The sequence below is a fragment of the Peromyscus leucopus genome, chromosome 11, assembly GCF_004664715.2.
Source record: "Peromyscus leucopus breed LL Stock chromosome 11, UCI_PerLeu_2.1, whole genome shotgun sequence".
Lineage (NCBI taxonomy): Eukaryota > Metazoa > Chordata > Mammalia > Rodentia > Cricetidae > Peromyscus > Peromyscus leucopus.
This window is the reverse complement of record NC_051072.1, coordinates 48387127-48399883: the sequence shown is the minus strand read 5'-3', so window position 1 is coordinate 48399883 and position 12757 is coordinate 48387127. Positions and strand designations below refer to the sequence as shown.

Below are 12757 nucleotides of genomic sequence, written 5' to 3'. Positions count from 1 at the left end.
GAGCTATACCCTCAACCTCCAGTTAACAGTTTCTAAGGTCAAAATTTACAGAAAAGAACCTTTCATTTTACACATACTTGTCAAGCTAATCATGCTTCATTAAAAGTAAATTAAAGTGGAAATAAAATTATTAAAGTTGATGGTCAATGAACTAGATCTCCTCTAACATGTTTAGCAAATAAGGAATAATTAACCAGAGGTAGCAGAAGAAGAGGAGGAGGAGGACAAAAAGGAGGAAGAAGAGGAGGAAAAGAAGGAAGAGGAAGAAGAAAATAAGAAGAAAAAGAAGGAGGAGGAGAGAAGCAGGAGGAGGAGGAAAAAGGGAGGAGGAAAAGGAGAGGAGGAGAAGGAGGAGGAAGAGGAAGAGGAGGAGGAGGACAAGGAGAAGGAGGAGGAAGAGGAAGAGGAGGAGGACAAGGAGAAGGAGGAGGAGGAGGAGGAGGAACAGAGGGCTGGAGAGACGGCTCAGTGGCTAAGAGGGCTCTCTCTTGCAATGACTGATTTGGTTTGGTTTGGTTCCTGGCACCCACTCTAGACATTTCACAACCACGTGAAACCAGTGCTCCAGAGGCTATCGTGTTCTTTTCTGGACTCTCTGGACACCTGCACTCACAGGGCAAATATCACACACACACACACACACACACACACACACACACACACACACACACACACATACACACACACACACACTTTTAAAAAATGGAAACTAAACTTTATGTTTTACAGAAACACCTCATAAGATAGAATCCAGTTACCTGTAAAGACAAAGCCAGCTGCTGAGAGCACACGGGGCGATGTCCCATGGGCATAAAACGGCCAGTTCTCAAAGGACTCCAGTCTGGCCTCCTCTTCTTGGTACCTTGCTTTGCCACCTCTCAGCTTCTCGGGACTCTTCACCCTGATGTCATACTTGCCGATGTTACCGACGTCTTTGCCCAAAAGGAACTCGCATCCTGGACGGAATTTCTTGTGGCTTTCTATGGGAAGATTGCTGACTCTGGTGCAAAAGAGGATTAAGCTGCAGCAGAAGCACTGAACCCCAAGTTTCACCCCGGTAAAGTAAAACCCAGCGGCTGCCATGTCCTGTGGCGTCCATGATCTGAGCGTGTCATAGGTCACGAAAGTCTTTAATCGCTTGGCTTCACTGCGCATGTGCGAGTTAAAACCTTTCTTCATTTTTATTCGTTCCTGATGCTCTTCTTCATCTCGTCTCTTTCTGACCTGAAATGCATCCACACCGAGAAGAGCAGAGAGCTCAGAGGCCGACTCATCATCAAATTCAGAAATCCTCTCCTCAAAGGCTTCTCCCTCGGCTGCCATTTTCTAGTAGAGACAGGAGAGCAGATGATTGGTGTCTGTATTGTTTTTGTTATAAAGGGTTGTGTCTCAGGGCCAGAGAGACAAGTCGGTGGGTAAAGGGACGTGCCATAAACGCAATGACTTCAGTTTGTTCGCCAGGACCCACATGGTAGGTAGGAGACAGGAAACTCTTGTAAGTTGACCTTTGACTGCAACTTGTGAAAGACAGAAAGAAGTTGCTTGAGAAACTATGAAATATCAATATTCATTTCCTTAATCGACAAATATTTGCTAAGCACCTACCTGAGTGCCAAGCCAGGCTAGGCCTTGAGCACTGACAATGAACCAGAGAGGGACCTGACTCCATTCATGAAGACTTGCAAATGTCCTTTAGCTGGATTGCTTGCTTGCTTCTCTGAGATAGAACCTTGCATGTAGCCCGTTCTAGCCTAGAGTTTAAGGTTGAAACAGCCAACCACAGTAGAGAACTTTGTCTGGACCCTATTTGGTTTTGTAATAATATCCTTGGTATCCTAAGTCCTTCACCTATGTAGACCCTTCACACACACCTCCATCACAACCCAGCCTGCACTGGGCTACATGTAGCCTCATATCTGAACAATCCCACAGGTTTCTCTGCCCCTAGCCACAGTCAAATTTAGATCATCCTGTCTCATCAAATATTCCCAATGGATTGGGACAGGATGATGGAAAAGGCTGATGTGTGGTGATATTGTGTCCCACAATATATTGTGCACCCTAATAAACTTATCTGGGGTCAGAGCACAGAACAGCCACTAGATAGACATAGAGGTCAGAAAATGGTGGCACACACGCCTTTAATCCTATCACTTGGGAGGCAGAGATCCATCCAGATCTCTGTGAGTTCAAAGCCACACTGGAAACAGCCAGGCATGGTGACTCAAGCCTTTAATCCTAGGAAGTGATGGCAGAAAGCAGAAAGGTATATAAGGCATGAAAACCAGGAGCTAGAGCTGGTTAAACTTTTAGGCCTTTGAGCAGCAGTTCAGCTGAGATTCATTTGGATGAGGACTCAGAGCCTTCTAGTCTGAGGAAACAGGATCAGCTGAGGAACTGGCAAGGTGAGGTGGCTGTGGCTTATTCTGCTTCTCTGATCTTCCAGTGTTGACCCCAGTACCTGGCTCCAGGTTTGGTTCTATTAATAAGACCTTTTAAGATTCGTGCTACAGCTGATGTGGCCTGAACTGGTTTGGGGTGCACATGCAGGAAAGCAAAACTGTGTCTTTAAGTAAATGTTTGAGGAGATTCCTCTATTTCCCATTTGGGGCATGTATATGATGAAAATCACAGGCATTGTGGGAAGTGACAGGCACAGTGACCAAGGACTTGCATAATTCAAGCCTGTCTGTCGATATACTTGCATAATTCAAGCCCTTGCCTGGTAATCAACCTTTCCTTCTCCCGAGCCCCATAAAAGAAATCTCCAAATAAGAATTCGGCCCCTTGCATACTCTCCCTCATGTGGTCCACTGTCAGTCTTGAAGGTAAGTCTGTACCACTGTTTAGTTCATCTTGTTCTTGTGCAAATCCATGTGAGCCTTTATTTCCAATTCTTTGTACAGGAGGCCAAGAACTTGGAAGGATCCAACCCAGGACCTCAGCCTCTAGCATGCTAGGATGTTTACAGGGAGATGTCAGCATGTCCAACTCCAAGTGTGAATTATGGAGACAAGGTAGAACATGGGCATATGTTTACCATGTGCATAAAAGAAAAATATATACAAAATTGTTTAGCCTGATGGTGAATATTGGATACAATCATTCAGTTAAATATTTATCCTTAAAGATTTTATTTTTACGTATGTATATGGGTGTGTATGTTCCAGAAAAGGTGTTGGATCCCCAGGAGCTTCAGTTACATGTTGTAAGTGGCCGGGGGGTCATGATACAAAGTTGGTTCCTTTGTGAGGGCAGTACCCACTCAACTGCAAAGCCCTCCCTCCAACCCCTTGAAACCATTACTTTTATTGTGTTCACTTTCCAGGGTTTGTACTCTGCATGTGAACTCCAGCTGCCCCCGTTACAAGCACGGCTGTGAGTCTGGAGGGCAGCCACTAGGGTTCATAGGTTCTTGTACCTCTTACCAAGGGCTTATCTAGAGCTCATGGGGAGTTACAGAGTGGAGCTATCCTATAAAGGAGAGACACTGATGAGCTCAGAAACGTGCCAGACCTGGACTATGGTCTGGCTCCAAGCGAGGGGAAAGGACTCTGCTCGACATTTCCCATGATATTTGCACAGCACCTGCCGCCCACGATGTTCTTACAATGCTAGCTCTCTTGAGCACGCTCCCTTGGTTGAGTGAAGCCCAGGCAGGGAAGGGCTTCCCATCTTCCACCTTTCATGTTAATCTCTGGAACCTCGGTCTTCACCCAATTCCCAAGTCTCCCAACCCAGGAACATAATTATTGTAATGGCTGCTACAGAAATATATGAAGTACCTTTCTCTTGGTTACAAGTTACACTGCAAAATTGACAAATTGTGGTTGTAGGAAGGAGCCCAAGGTCTTCTGTATGTTAAGCAAGTACCCACCACTGGGCAGTAGTCCCAGCCCTCAGTGTAGGGCTGGTCTTGGTTTTGTTTCCATTTTTGGAGACAGGATCACTGTGTATTCCAGGCTAACCTGGAACACAATATACAGGTCACATTAGCATCAAATGTATGACTGACTACCTTCCCCTTTCTCATTGTTGTGCTGGGCTAACAGGCTTGCATCACTACTGCAGCCTGAGAGACCAGTTCTCAAGGATGCAACCAGGGTTGCATAAAAGAATGCCTTCAGAGCAGCAGGGCTTTAAGAACCTTTTTTGTCTGAGGGTCATTGGGAATAAGTTTCTATCTATCTGAGGGGAAAAGACTCACATGCACGATCTGAGGGTCATGCTCTTTTTATTTCCATCTCTTATTCTCCAGTTCTAAATCTTTCGTTCCAATTCCCTCTATCTTCTTTGTTCACATAGCTTATATACACATTCAACAACAAACGTTTTCAATAAAAAAGGTTACAAAGGCTACATCTGAGGGGAGTGAGTAACCATGGCAATACTCAGCCTCAAGTTTCCTGGTTTACAGACTGTGACCTGAAGCTGAGGGCACAGTGCCCTGGGAGACAAGCTGCTAAGGGATTTGCACAGGGAGTAGGTCTTTATCAGCTAGACTTGGCAAAAGAGGCTGGCCTAGTAGTTGAAGTTGCCTTGAGTTAATAACCTTGGTTAGACATAAGCAACTCTGAGCTTGTACATATGTGTAAAGTTTTTCATTTATGGTCTGTTTACAGAAACATTCAGTCTGGTTTGAAGTTGCTCTGAGGTTTCATCCATGAAGCGTGAGTGCATATGTGTGTGTGTGATAACAAAACAGTGTTTAGCTGGGCAGTGTGGACAGGTGTACACATGCCACACAGCTCATGCGGAGGTCAGAGCACTTTTCTACGTTGCTTCTCCTCCTTCCAACATCCCTCCAGGGTGGAATATGAGGATCAAGTCAAGTCATCAGGCTCAAAACATGCACCTTTACCCGGAGTCACCTTGCTCCCCACCTCTTCCATTTTGAAAGTTTAGTAATGCTTAATGGCTTAATTCCTGCCCTAATGTAGAACATGTAAGCCATTCCCATTACTTTCTTCATAAATAAAGATGAGTCCAGCGTTCTGTATTTTTTTAAAATAAATCCTTATTGCCTTTGCCCTTGATTCCTCCCAGAACCTGAAGACGAGAACCTCCTGCTCTGGACATCACACACTTTGTATGTAGCCCTTGGCGGGATCAAGCTTAAACAGTTCTGGAAGCCTTCTCCCTGAGGATTAGCTCTCATGGTACCTGAAGGTCTGTGCAAAGCTACCAAGGGAGAAAAACAATCAGTACCCCTGCCCAACAGGAAAGCCTATGACCCTCTCCAAAGACTGACTCAGTAAGGTATATTTACTTACACAACAGGGAATCCGCACCCGTGAAATTTCAACAATATAGTCGCCCAAACAATCCCTGCAGAATGACACACACCAGTTTGACATGCCAGTGTGGATGGGGAAAATGTCACAAGGCCTCACCTCTATAAGAAGAAGCAGAGGTGATGAATAGCTGCTGAGCATGGGGGAATTGCTCTTCATCAGGGACAAGGCCCTGATAGCTTGTCCAGTTCCAAGGGGTCAGCCCTAAACACATACACATGCGATCAACACTAAATGGACTCAGTAAGGTGCGTGTGTGTGTGTGTGTGTGTGTGTGTGTGTGTGTGTGTGTGTGTAATAATTAAAGAAGAGATCATGATTTGAGAGGGAGTTTGGTAAGAAGAGAGAGGGGAGGTTAGAAATGATGTAAATACAGTCCTCAGATATGAAGTTATCAAAACATTTTAAATAAGACAAAACTAGGATCCCCTTTGTATAAGTATATGACTAATCCACACACTGCAGTACTCTCAAGAGAATATCAAATCCACCTTTGGGTAGAGTCAGACGTGGATCCTCCATGAGATGTTTCATCTATCTCATTCATTTGGAATTTGCCTACCTCCCTACATTTAGCAAAAACCGCAGCAAAATGGAAGTTTTCATTTGCTTTTGTTTTGTTTGGGGGATAAGGTTTTGCTCTAAAGCCCATATTAGCTGGAAAGTAGACATCATCCTGCCTCAGCCTATTGAGTGGTCAGATTATAAGCGTGTGCAACAATACCTGGCCAAGTTAAATCTTTTAAGACCAGACACACTCGCTCATCAGACAATATCTAGAAGGAATACCCTAGTGTAGTGAGTGATACCACGTTTGACTGTTCTTAATAAGATGAAAAGAAATCCATGTCACTGGCATATGAAAGGACCTGCAATGGTCTCTCTGGAGACCTGTTAATCCTCAGGCTACTCTACTCTGTGACTAGTTATTTTTATAGTTGTCTCTGGATAGTCCCCCACTACGGTCTCCTTAGTGATCATGAGACAAAGGTCATGTTCTTATCTATGGACACAATCGCCCCACTTTAGCATCCTGCTCCCTCCCTGTACAGAAGAAGGAACTGGCCATGACTTGGCAGCCTAAGGCTTTGCTTAGTTGCTTTCATTTTCACTAGAACAGCCTGTAGTGACTTTTCCTGTGCTGGGATGAAATACTCTGACAAAGCAGATCACAGAAAACAAGGTTTATTCTGACTTACAGTTTGAAGATATATTTCCACCGGGGAACAGGAGACCTAGTGTCAGGAGCAGGAAGTCAGCTGGTCACAGTGCATTAGCAGCAAGGATGCAGAGAAAATGACAGGAAGTGGCACCAGGCTATAAAGTCTCAAGCCTGTCCCCAGTGACCCACTTCCTCTACCAGGCTCCACCTCTTAAAGATTCCAACATCTTACCAATGGCACCCCAGCTGGAAACCAAATGCTCAGACACATGAGCTGCTTGTAGGAGACTTTTCACATTCAGAGCACAGCATAAGCCAGGATACAGAGTCCTCTATTAATATCTGCATGGGAGCATCTCCCTCCCACACTCTCCTCCACTAACATCTGTATGTGAGCACCTCCCTCCCACACTCTCCTGCACTAACATCTGTATGTGAGCACCTCCCTCCCACACTCTCCTCCACTAACATCTGCATGTGAATACCTGCATCCCACACTCTCCTCCACTAACATCTGTATGTGAATACCTCCCTCCCACACTCCCCTCCACTAACATCTGTATGTGAATACCACCTCCCATACTCTCTTCCTTGTCTTCTTATTTCTTTTTAATTTTCTAAAATGATTTTACTTATCATGTGTCTTTGCACATGGACTGTTTTTGATCTATCCTAAAAAGCCACCAGGATCCAATGGGATCTTTGCCTTAGTGATTTTATTCTAATCATCTTACATAGATCCCACCTCAAAACACAACAAAGTTCTCACTCCTTTGACTCTTGTTTTTTATTTTATTTTTCCCTTCTGCTAACCCAGAGAGGCAGAGAAAGCACCCAGCTGACCTTCCCCCATGAGAGCTTTCTCCTGTGCTGTCTCAAACAAAACTCCTCACACTGAATGTCCCTCCCTTCTACTTCCTGTGTGTCTCTATCCATCCTCCTGACTCCCTCTTACTCTCTATCATTTTTCCTATGTTCACCTCCTGTCAACTGGTTACATGCTCCACCTCTTGACCTATGGTTGACTTTATTTAATCCTATTTACAATATTCAAGCAGAAAACTCTTGGATTAAAGGTATGAGCTAGGGCTGAACCATACCACACCTAGAAACAGGTATTTTCAAGTGAATAATGTAATCTCAGGGTTCACAATGTGATCAAATATCCTGAAATAATATGCATATTTGAAGTATATCAGGCAGGTACATAGTGATGTTTCAATATATATTGTGATATGCTAAATCATTATCAAGTGAATTCATTGTCTTAGTCAATACTCTTGCTGTGAAGAGACACCATGATCATGGCAAATCTTATTTGTTTTTTCTTTCTTTCTTTTTTTTTTTTTTTTTGGTTTTTCGAGACAGGGTTTCTCTGTGTAGCTTTGCGCCTTTCCTGGAACTCACTTGGTAGCCCAGGCTGGCCTCGAACTCACAGAGATCCACCTGGCTCTGCCTCCCGAGTGCTGGGATTAATGGCGTGCGCCACCACCGCCCGGCCCATGGCAAATCTTATAAAGGAAAACATTTAATTGAAGCTGGCTTACAGTTTTAGAGATTTAGTCCATTTTCATAACGGCAGGAAAAATCGTGCACGCAGGCAGGTGTGGTGCTGGAGAAGTAACTAAGTGCTCTAAAGCCAGATCAGCAGGCAGCAGGAAGAGAGAGAGAGAGACTAGGCCTGGCTTGAACATTTAAAACCCCAAAACAACCCCCCCCCCCCCCCCCGTGACACATTACCTCCTAATAGTGTCACTCCCTGATGACCAAGCATTCAAATAGATGAGCCTATGGGGACCATTCCTATTCAAACTACCACATGAATATATCAAGAAGCCCTTACTAGAGAGAAACATATATACCAAGTACCGTGGATTCCTAAGAAAACCATGAGACCACTACATCACATGCAAAGCTCTCAAAAGCCTCTGGAACAAAAGCAGTTTTCTCTAAGCCCACTTTCTTCCTCACATTGGCAATGGATGGGAGATGGTGTGAGCAAGCATGGCCACACCAAGGCTGGTGACTCTACAGGAGCCCTAGAAAGACTAAAGAGCATCTCTGGAAAGAGTCATCTGCATCCTGTGCTAAAGTTGACTCATGCTTCATCATGGGTGGGACTGACTCATCCTTCAACTGGCCATTTCTTACCTTCATCAAATACTCCTTCATATTATGGCTTCTACATAGATCAATGCTCCCTTCCCTGCTCGTTCCTGTTGACCTTGGCAATGGAGGGTTCTAGGAATGAACTTGAGTGAAGCTCTAGTCTTTAGACAGAAGGACCATATGAAAATAGTTCATCATAGCTCCTAAGTTCAATGATGGGCATGCAGGCTTTAATAAATCATCGGACTTGGGCTGGAGAGGTGATTCAGGGATTAGGAGCACTTGTTGCTTTTGTAAGACAAAGGTATGGTTCCCAGAACCCAAATGGAGACCCTCAACCATCTATAACTCCAGACCCTGGGGGATTCAATACACTTTTTGGTCCTCTGCAGACACCAGACACCCATGTGATGCACAGACATAAATGCAGGCAAAAATACCCATTCATATAAAATGAAAATAAAGGAAAAATTATCAGCCTTCCATAGTTAATGAGCAGTCTTGTACATGCAATCATTAGTAAAATGGTTTGGTATTGGTTCTGGTTTGGAGGAATGGTCTTACTATATAACCCACGCTTCTATCTCCTGCCTCAGTGTCCTAAATTCTGGCATTATACCACACTCAGCTAGAGTGAGATGCATTGGAAAATTGGGTTTCTAGAACCACTGGTAGCATTCGGCTGCATCCTTTACTTCTGAACGACAGGAGAGAAAGGCACTATGCATTTCCATAAGACAGTCAAGCGTTTGGACTGAGGGTGTCTCTCCTTCATAGCATTAATCACTTTCATGTCCTCTTCATCCAGGAGCCAACTGAGCATCTCAAGCCTGGTGAGGCTGGGCAGTCGGGACACACACTGACTCAGAGCCTTGACAGTGGTGGCCTGAACTTGGATGGATTCTGGGATTCGCCTGCAGATGTTGAGCACTTGTAAGTTTGGCAGGTTGTCCAGGGCTTGAAAGAAATGTCTGTACCCTTCCTCTGTAATCTTGTGGTTCATTGAAAGATCTAAGTTCTCAAGTTTCTGGAAACCTCCACTGGTTGCTCCCTTGGCTGGAAAACAAAACATTTATGAAAAGAATATCCTGAGGACTTCAGTGATGGTGACAAGTTATGGGTACCACTCCCCCACCCACCGTGATGAAAGTGGGAAAGGCTCAACATGACGTTTTAGAGATTATTCTTTGAAAGCGCTAAACTGCTGCTTGGTTGATAGGGAACCACCTGGCCAAAGCGCAAGCAGTTTGGAGGAAGCAGAGGTCAGGGAGTTGAGTTCACACAGCTTCGGCTGCCATGGCAATGTGGACTTCTCTTCTGGTCTCACAGAAGGACATATGTGAAGGGAAGTTACAGTAGAAGGAACTGAGAAATTGTGGCAACAGCGTCTCCATTTTTGCAGAGTACAGAATCCTAACAGCTTGTCCTCTCACTGGCTACCACAGTGTCTTCCACCTAAAGCCCGCAAGGGACTCCCTGGCTACTGAGAGCTGGGGCTCTGAAGGAAATGGAGCCAAAACATGGTGAGTTCTCAATGGCCATGGACCCATGACTTTGGAAGTGAAGATCTAATCCAGCTTCAGGTTTGTTTTTAACTGTCTACCCACTTTTCCCTAATCAGGGAAGCAATAGGGCTGATTTCACCCAGAACCATGTGGTAGTTTGAGTTTAAGACAGAGGCCTTAAGAAAGTGTTTCCACTGTCCTTAAGGGATCTTCTGTGATAGTCAGGGGTATTCCTCAGTCCCTGAATGGAGACTCCTCTGGAAGGACTAGAGGAAAGCTCAGTCCTCCCCCGTCCATGGCCTATTGTCCCCTGCTTTCCTTTACTCTGTATATCACACTGTACACTCATCTGCTTCTGTGGTGTGTGCAAGTGCTGTCTCCTAACTGTGAATTAGACGCTGGCCAGGAGTAACCTGTCAGCTGTTCATGGACTAATGGACGCTGTTGCCATGGTGAGATGGCTAAGCTGGTAAAGGCACCTTCTGGGCAAACCTGATGTCCTGAGTTTAATCCGTGGAACCCACATTGCAGAAGAGAACCAATAAAATTGAGCTCTGATCTCTATATACTTGCCACAGCACAGTCTCTCTCTCTCTCTCTCTCTCTCTCTCTCTCTCCCCCCCCCTCGGTCTGTCTCAATAAATAAATGGATAAACAAATAAATAAATGTTTTTAAAAGTCTTAGTAAGGTAGGCAATTTTTAAAAATTTCATTTCAAGACCAGGATGTGGTAACCCATGCCTTTAATCTCAGCACTCTGGAGGAAGAGGCAGGCAAATCTCTGTGAGTTCAAGGCAATCCTGGTCTACAGAGCAAGTTCCAGGATAGCCAGGTTTCTACACAGATATCCTGTCTGAAAAAATAAAAACAAGGCCTGGAGAGATGGCTCAGCGGTTAAGAGCATTGATTGGCTGCTCTTCCAGAGGTCCTGAATTCAATTTCCAGCAAACACATGATAGCTCACAACCATCTATAACACCAGGGGATCTGGTGCCCTCTTCTGGCCTGCAGGCATATGTGCAGACAGAACACTGTATACACAATAAATAAATAAAAAAGAAAAACAAAACATTTCTAATTGTATGTTTATTGGTGTTTTTTCTGAACCACAAACATGCCTACTGTCCACAGAGGTCAGAAGAGGGCGACCCATCCCCTGGAACTAGAGTTACAGATGGTTCTGAGCAGCTGTATGGGTGCTGAGAATCAAACCCACGTCCTCTGGAAGAGCAGCCAGTGCTCCGAACTGCGGAGCCTTCTGCACAGCTCCAAAAGAAAGTGTTTCCTGTTTTGTTAACAGATATTCACTGAGTCTCCACCATGTGTCAGGTAACCAGTGCTGGGTTCCCAGAGGAAAAAGTATCTGCCCTTAGTGTGAGAGGGCCAGGGATTATTGATCCCCAAATCTCTGTGAGATCAATTGCTAGAAATGTTTTAACCTAACATCCTGGAAAAGAGTGAAAGACCATCGCCATTTATACTAAGCAACAATGAGAGAAGCTATAAAACTCAACGCTGTGCAAATCTTAAGGAGAGAAATGCAAGCTTTATTTGATACACAATATATCACCACAGAACTTGGGACCTCACACAATCTAAATGAGCACTGCTGAGCTACACCTCCAGTCCCACAGCTGGGGATTTAAACACACCCTCTGGGATTAGTTATGGCATAAAGAACGGAACCTACCTCAGGTGGAGATACCCCCTTAGCTCCTCCTTAAGTGTTAATCATGGGGGGCAGGTCAGGGTCCTGGCGTGGAGACCACCCTTAGGATGAAGGGTTCGCCTAAGACAATGTGATTTTCTATGCAGAATTCCAGGCACCTGGTGCAGGGCCTATGAGCCAAGCCTCCATTAGGTTTGTGAGGTCTGCCCATCTCAGAAAGCTACAACCATTTCTTTTTCTTCCCTTCTGCCTTTTTCTTTCAGTGCTGGTCAATTTGAAAGTTATTCCTCAACTAAAACTTTGTGTTTTCTTACCCACGAGAATCATCTGAGTGCCTAATTGTAAGAGATTGACAAAACTTACCAGAGCCAGAACGGAAGCAAAGGCCAGTGAGGGTGAAAATGGGTACAACACCATGGAGAGGCTTGATCCTTGGTTATTTATTTAATTGTTTGTGCTCAAAGTTTCATGTTACCCAGCCTAGCCTTCAACTAGGAAATCCTCGAACTCTTGAATCTCCCAAGTGTTGAATTACAGGCATGTGACACATCTAACCAAAACACACTTTTAATCAGTCCATGTGAGGTAACTCAGAAATTTCACCCTAGAAATTACTAAACATGGACACTGTATGAGAAAGTTCTTAGAAGCACTTCATAGACACCAACTACTAGAAACAACTCAAGTACCCATTGAATGGACACAGAGTGCAGATCGGTCAAATAACGGAATGACACACAGCAGTGAAATCAATCACTCTGGTCACATGTGTTACTAGGAATATGAAGCACACACACATTTCCAGACAAAACAGTGCCTATTGCACAGGACTCCCTTCCATGAGGAGTCTGTGGTAAACGACTCTATGGTAAAGAAAGCAGTGTAGTGGTCATCTGTGGAGGAAGAGGAGGGCACAGTTGCAGAATGCACACAGGTCTGCGTCCTCATCTGGTTGACTCTACACTTACTTGGATAACAAAATTTTCAGCAATGTGAACAGGAACATTGATCCAGTTCT

The 12757-nt window shown here is 44.6% G+C and overlaps 2 protein-coding genes across 4 annotated transcripts in view; both read right to left on the bottom strand.

The window, feature by feature from the left end:
* LOC114694682 (baculoviral IAP repeat-containing protein 1b-like) overlaps window positions 1-7792 on the bottom strand; it is a 43261-nt gene extending 35469 nt beyond the window's left edge. Inside the window, exons 1-2 of one of the 3 annotated variants that reach the window (XM_028871728.2) lie at window positions 6494-7792; window positions 759-1517 (exon numbers count right to left, since the gene is read on the bottom strand). In XM_028871728.2, the coding sequence (XP_028727561.1) occupies window positions 759-1323 (565 nt within the window). In that variant the 5' untranslated portion in view covers window positions 1324-1517; window positions 6494-7792. Of the gene's footprint in view, window positions 1-758; window positions 1518-3877; window positions 3965-6493 lie in introns of those variants that run through there. The other 2 variants (XM_028871727.2, XM_037209475.1) reach the window with 2 other exon arrangements.
* A 420-nt stretch (window positions 7793-8212) lies between these two features.
* LOC114694683 (baculoviral IAP repeat-containing protein 1e-like) overlaps window positions 8213-12757 on the bottom strand; it is a 50549-nt gene continuing 46004 nt past the window's right edge. Inside the window, exon 16 of the mRNA XM_037209476.1 lies at window positions 8213-9621. Within this exon, the coding sequence (XP_037065371.1) occupies window positions 9257-9621 (365 nt within the window). The 3' untranslated portion in view covers window positions 8213-9256. The remainder of the gene's footprint in view (window positions 9622-12757) is intronic.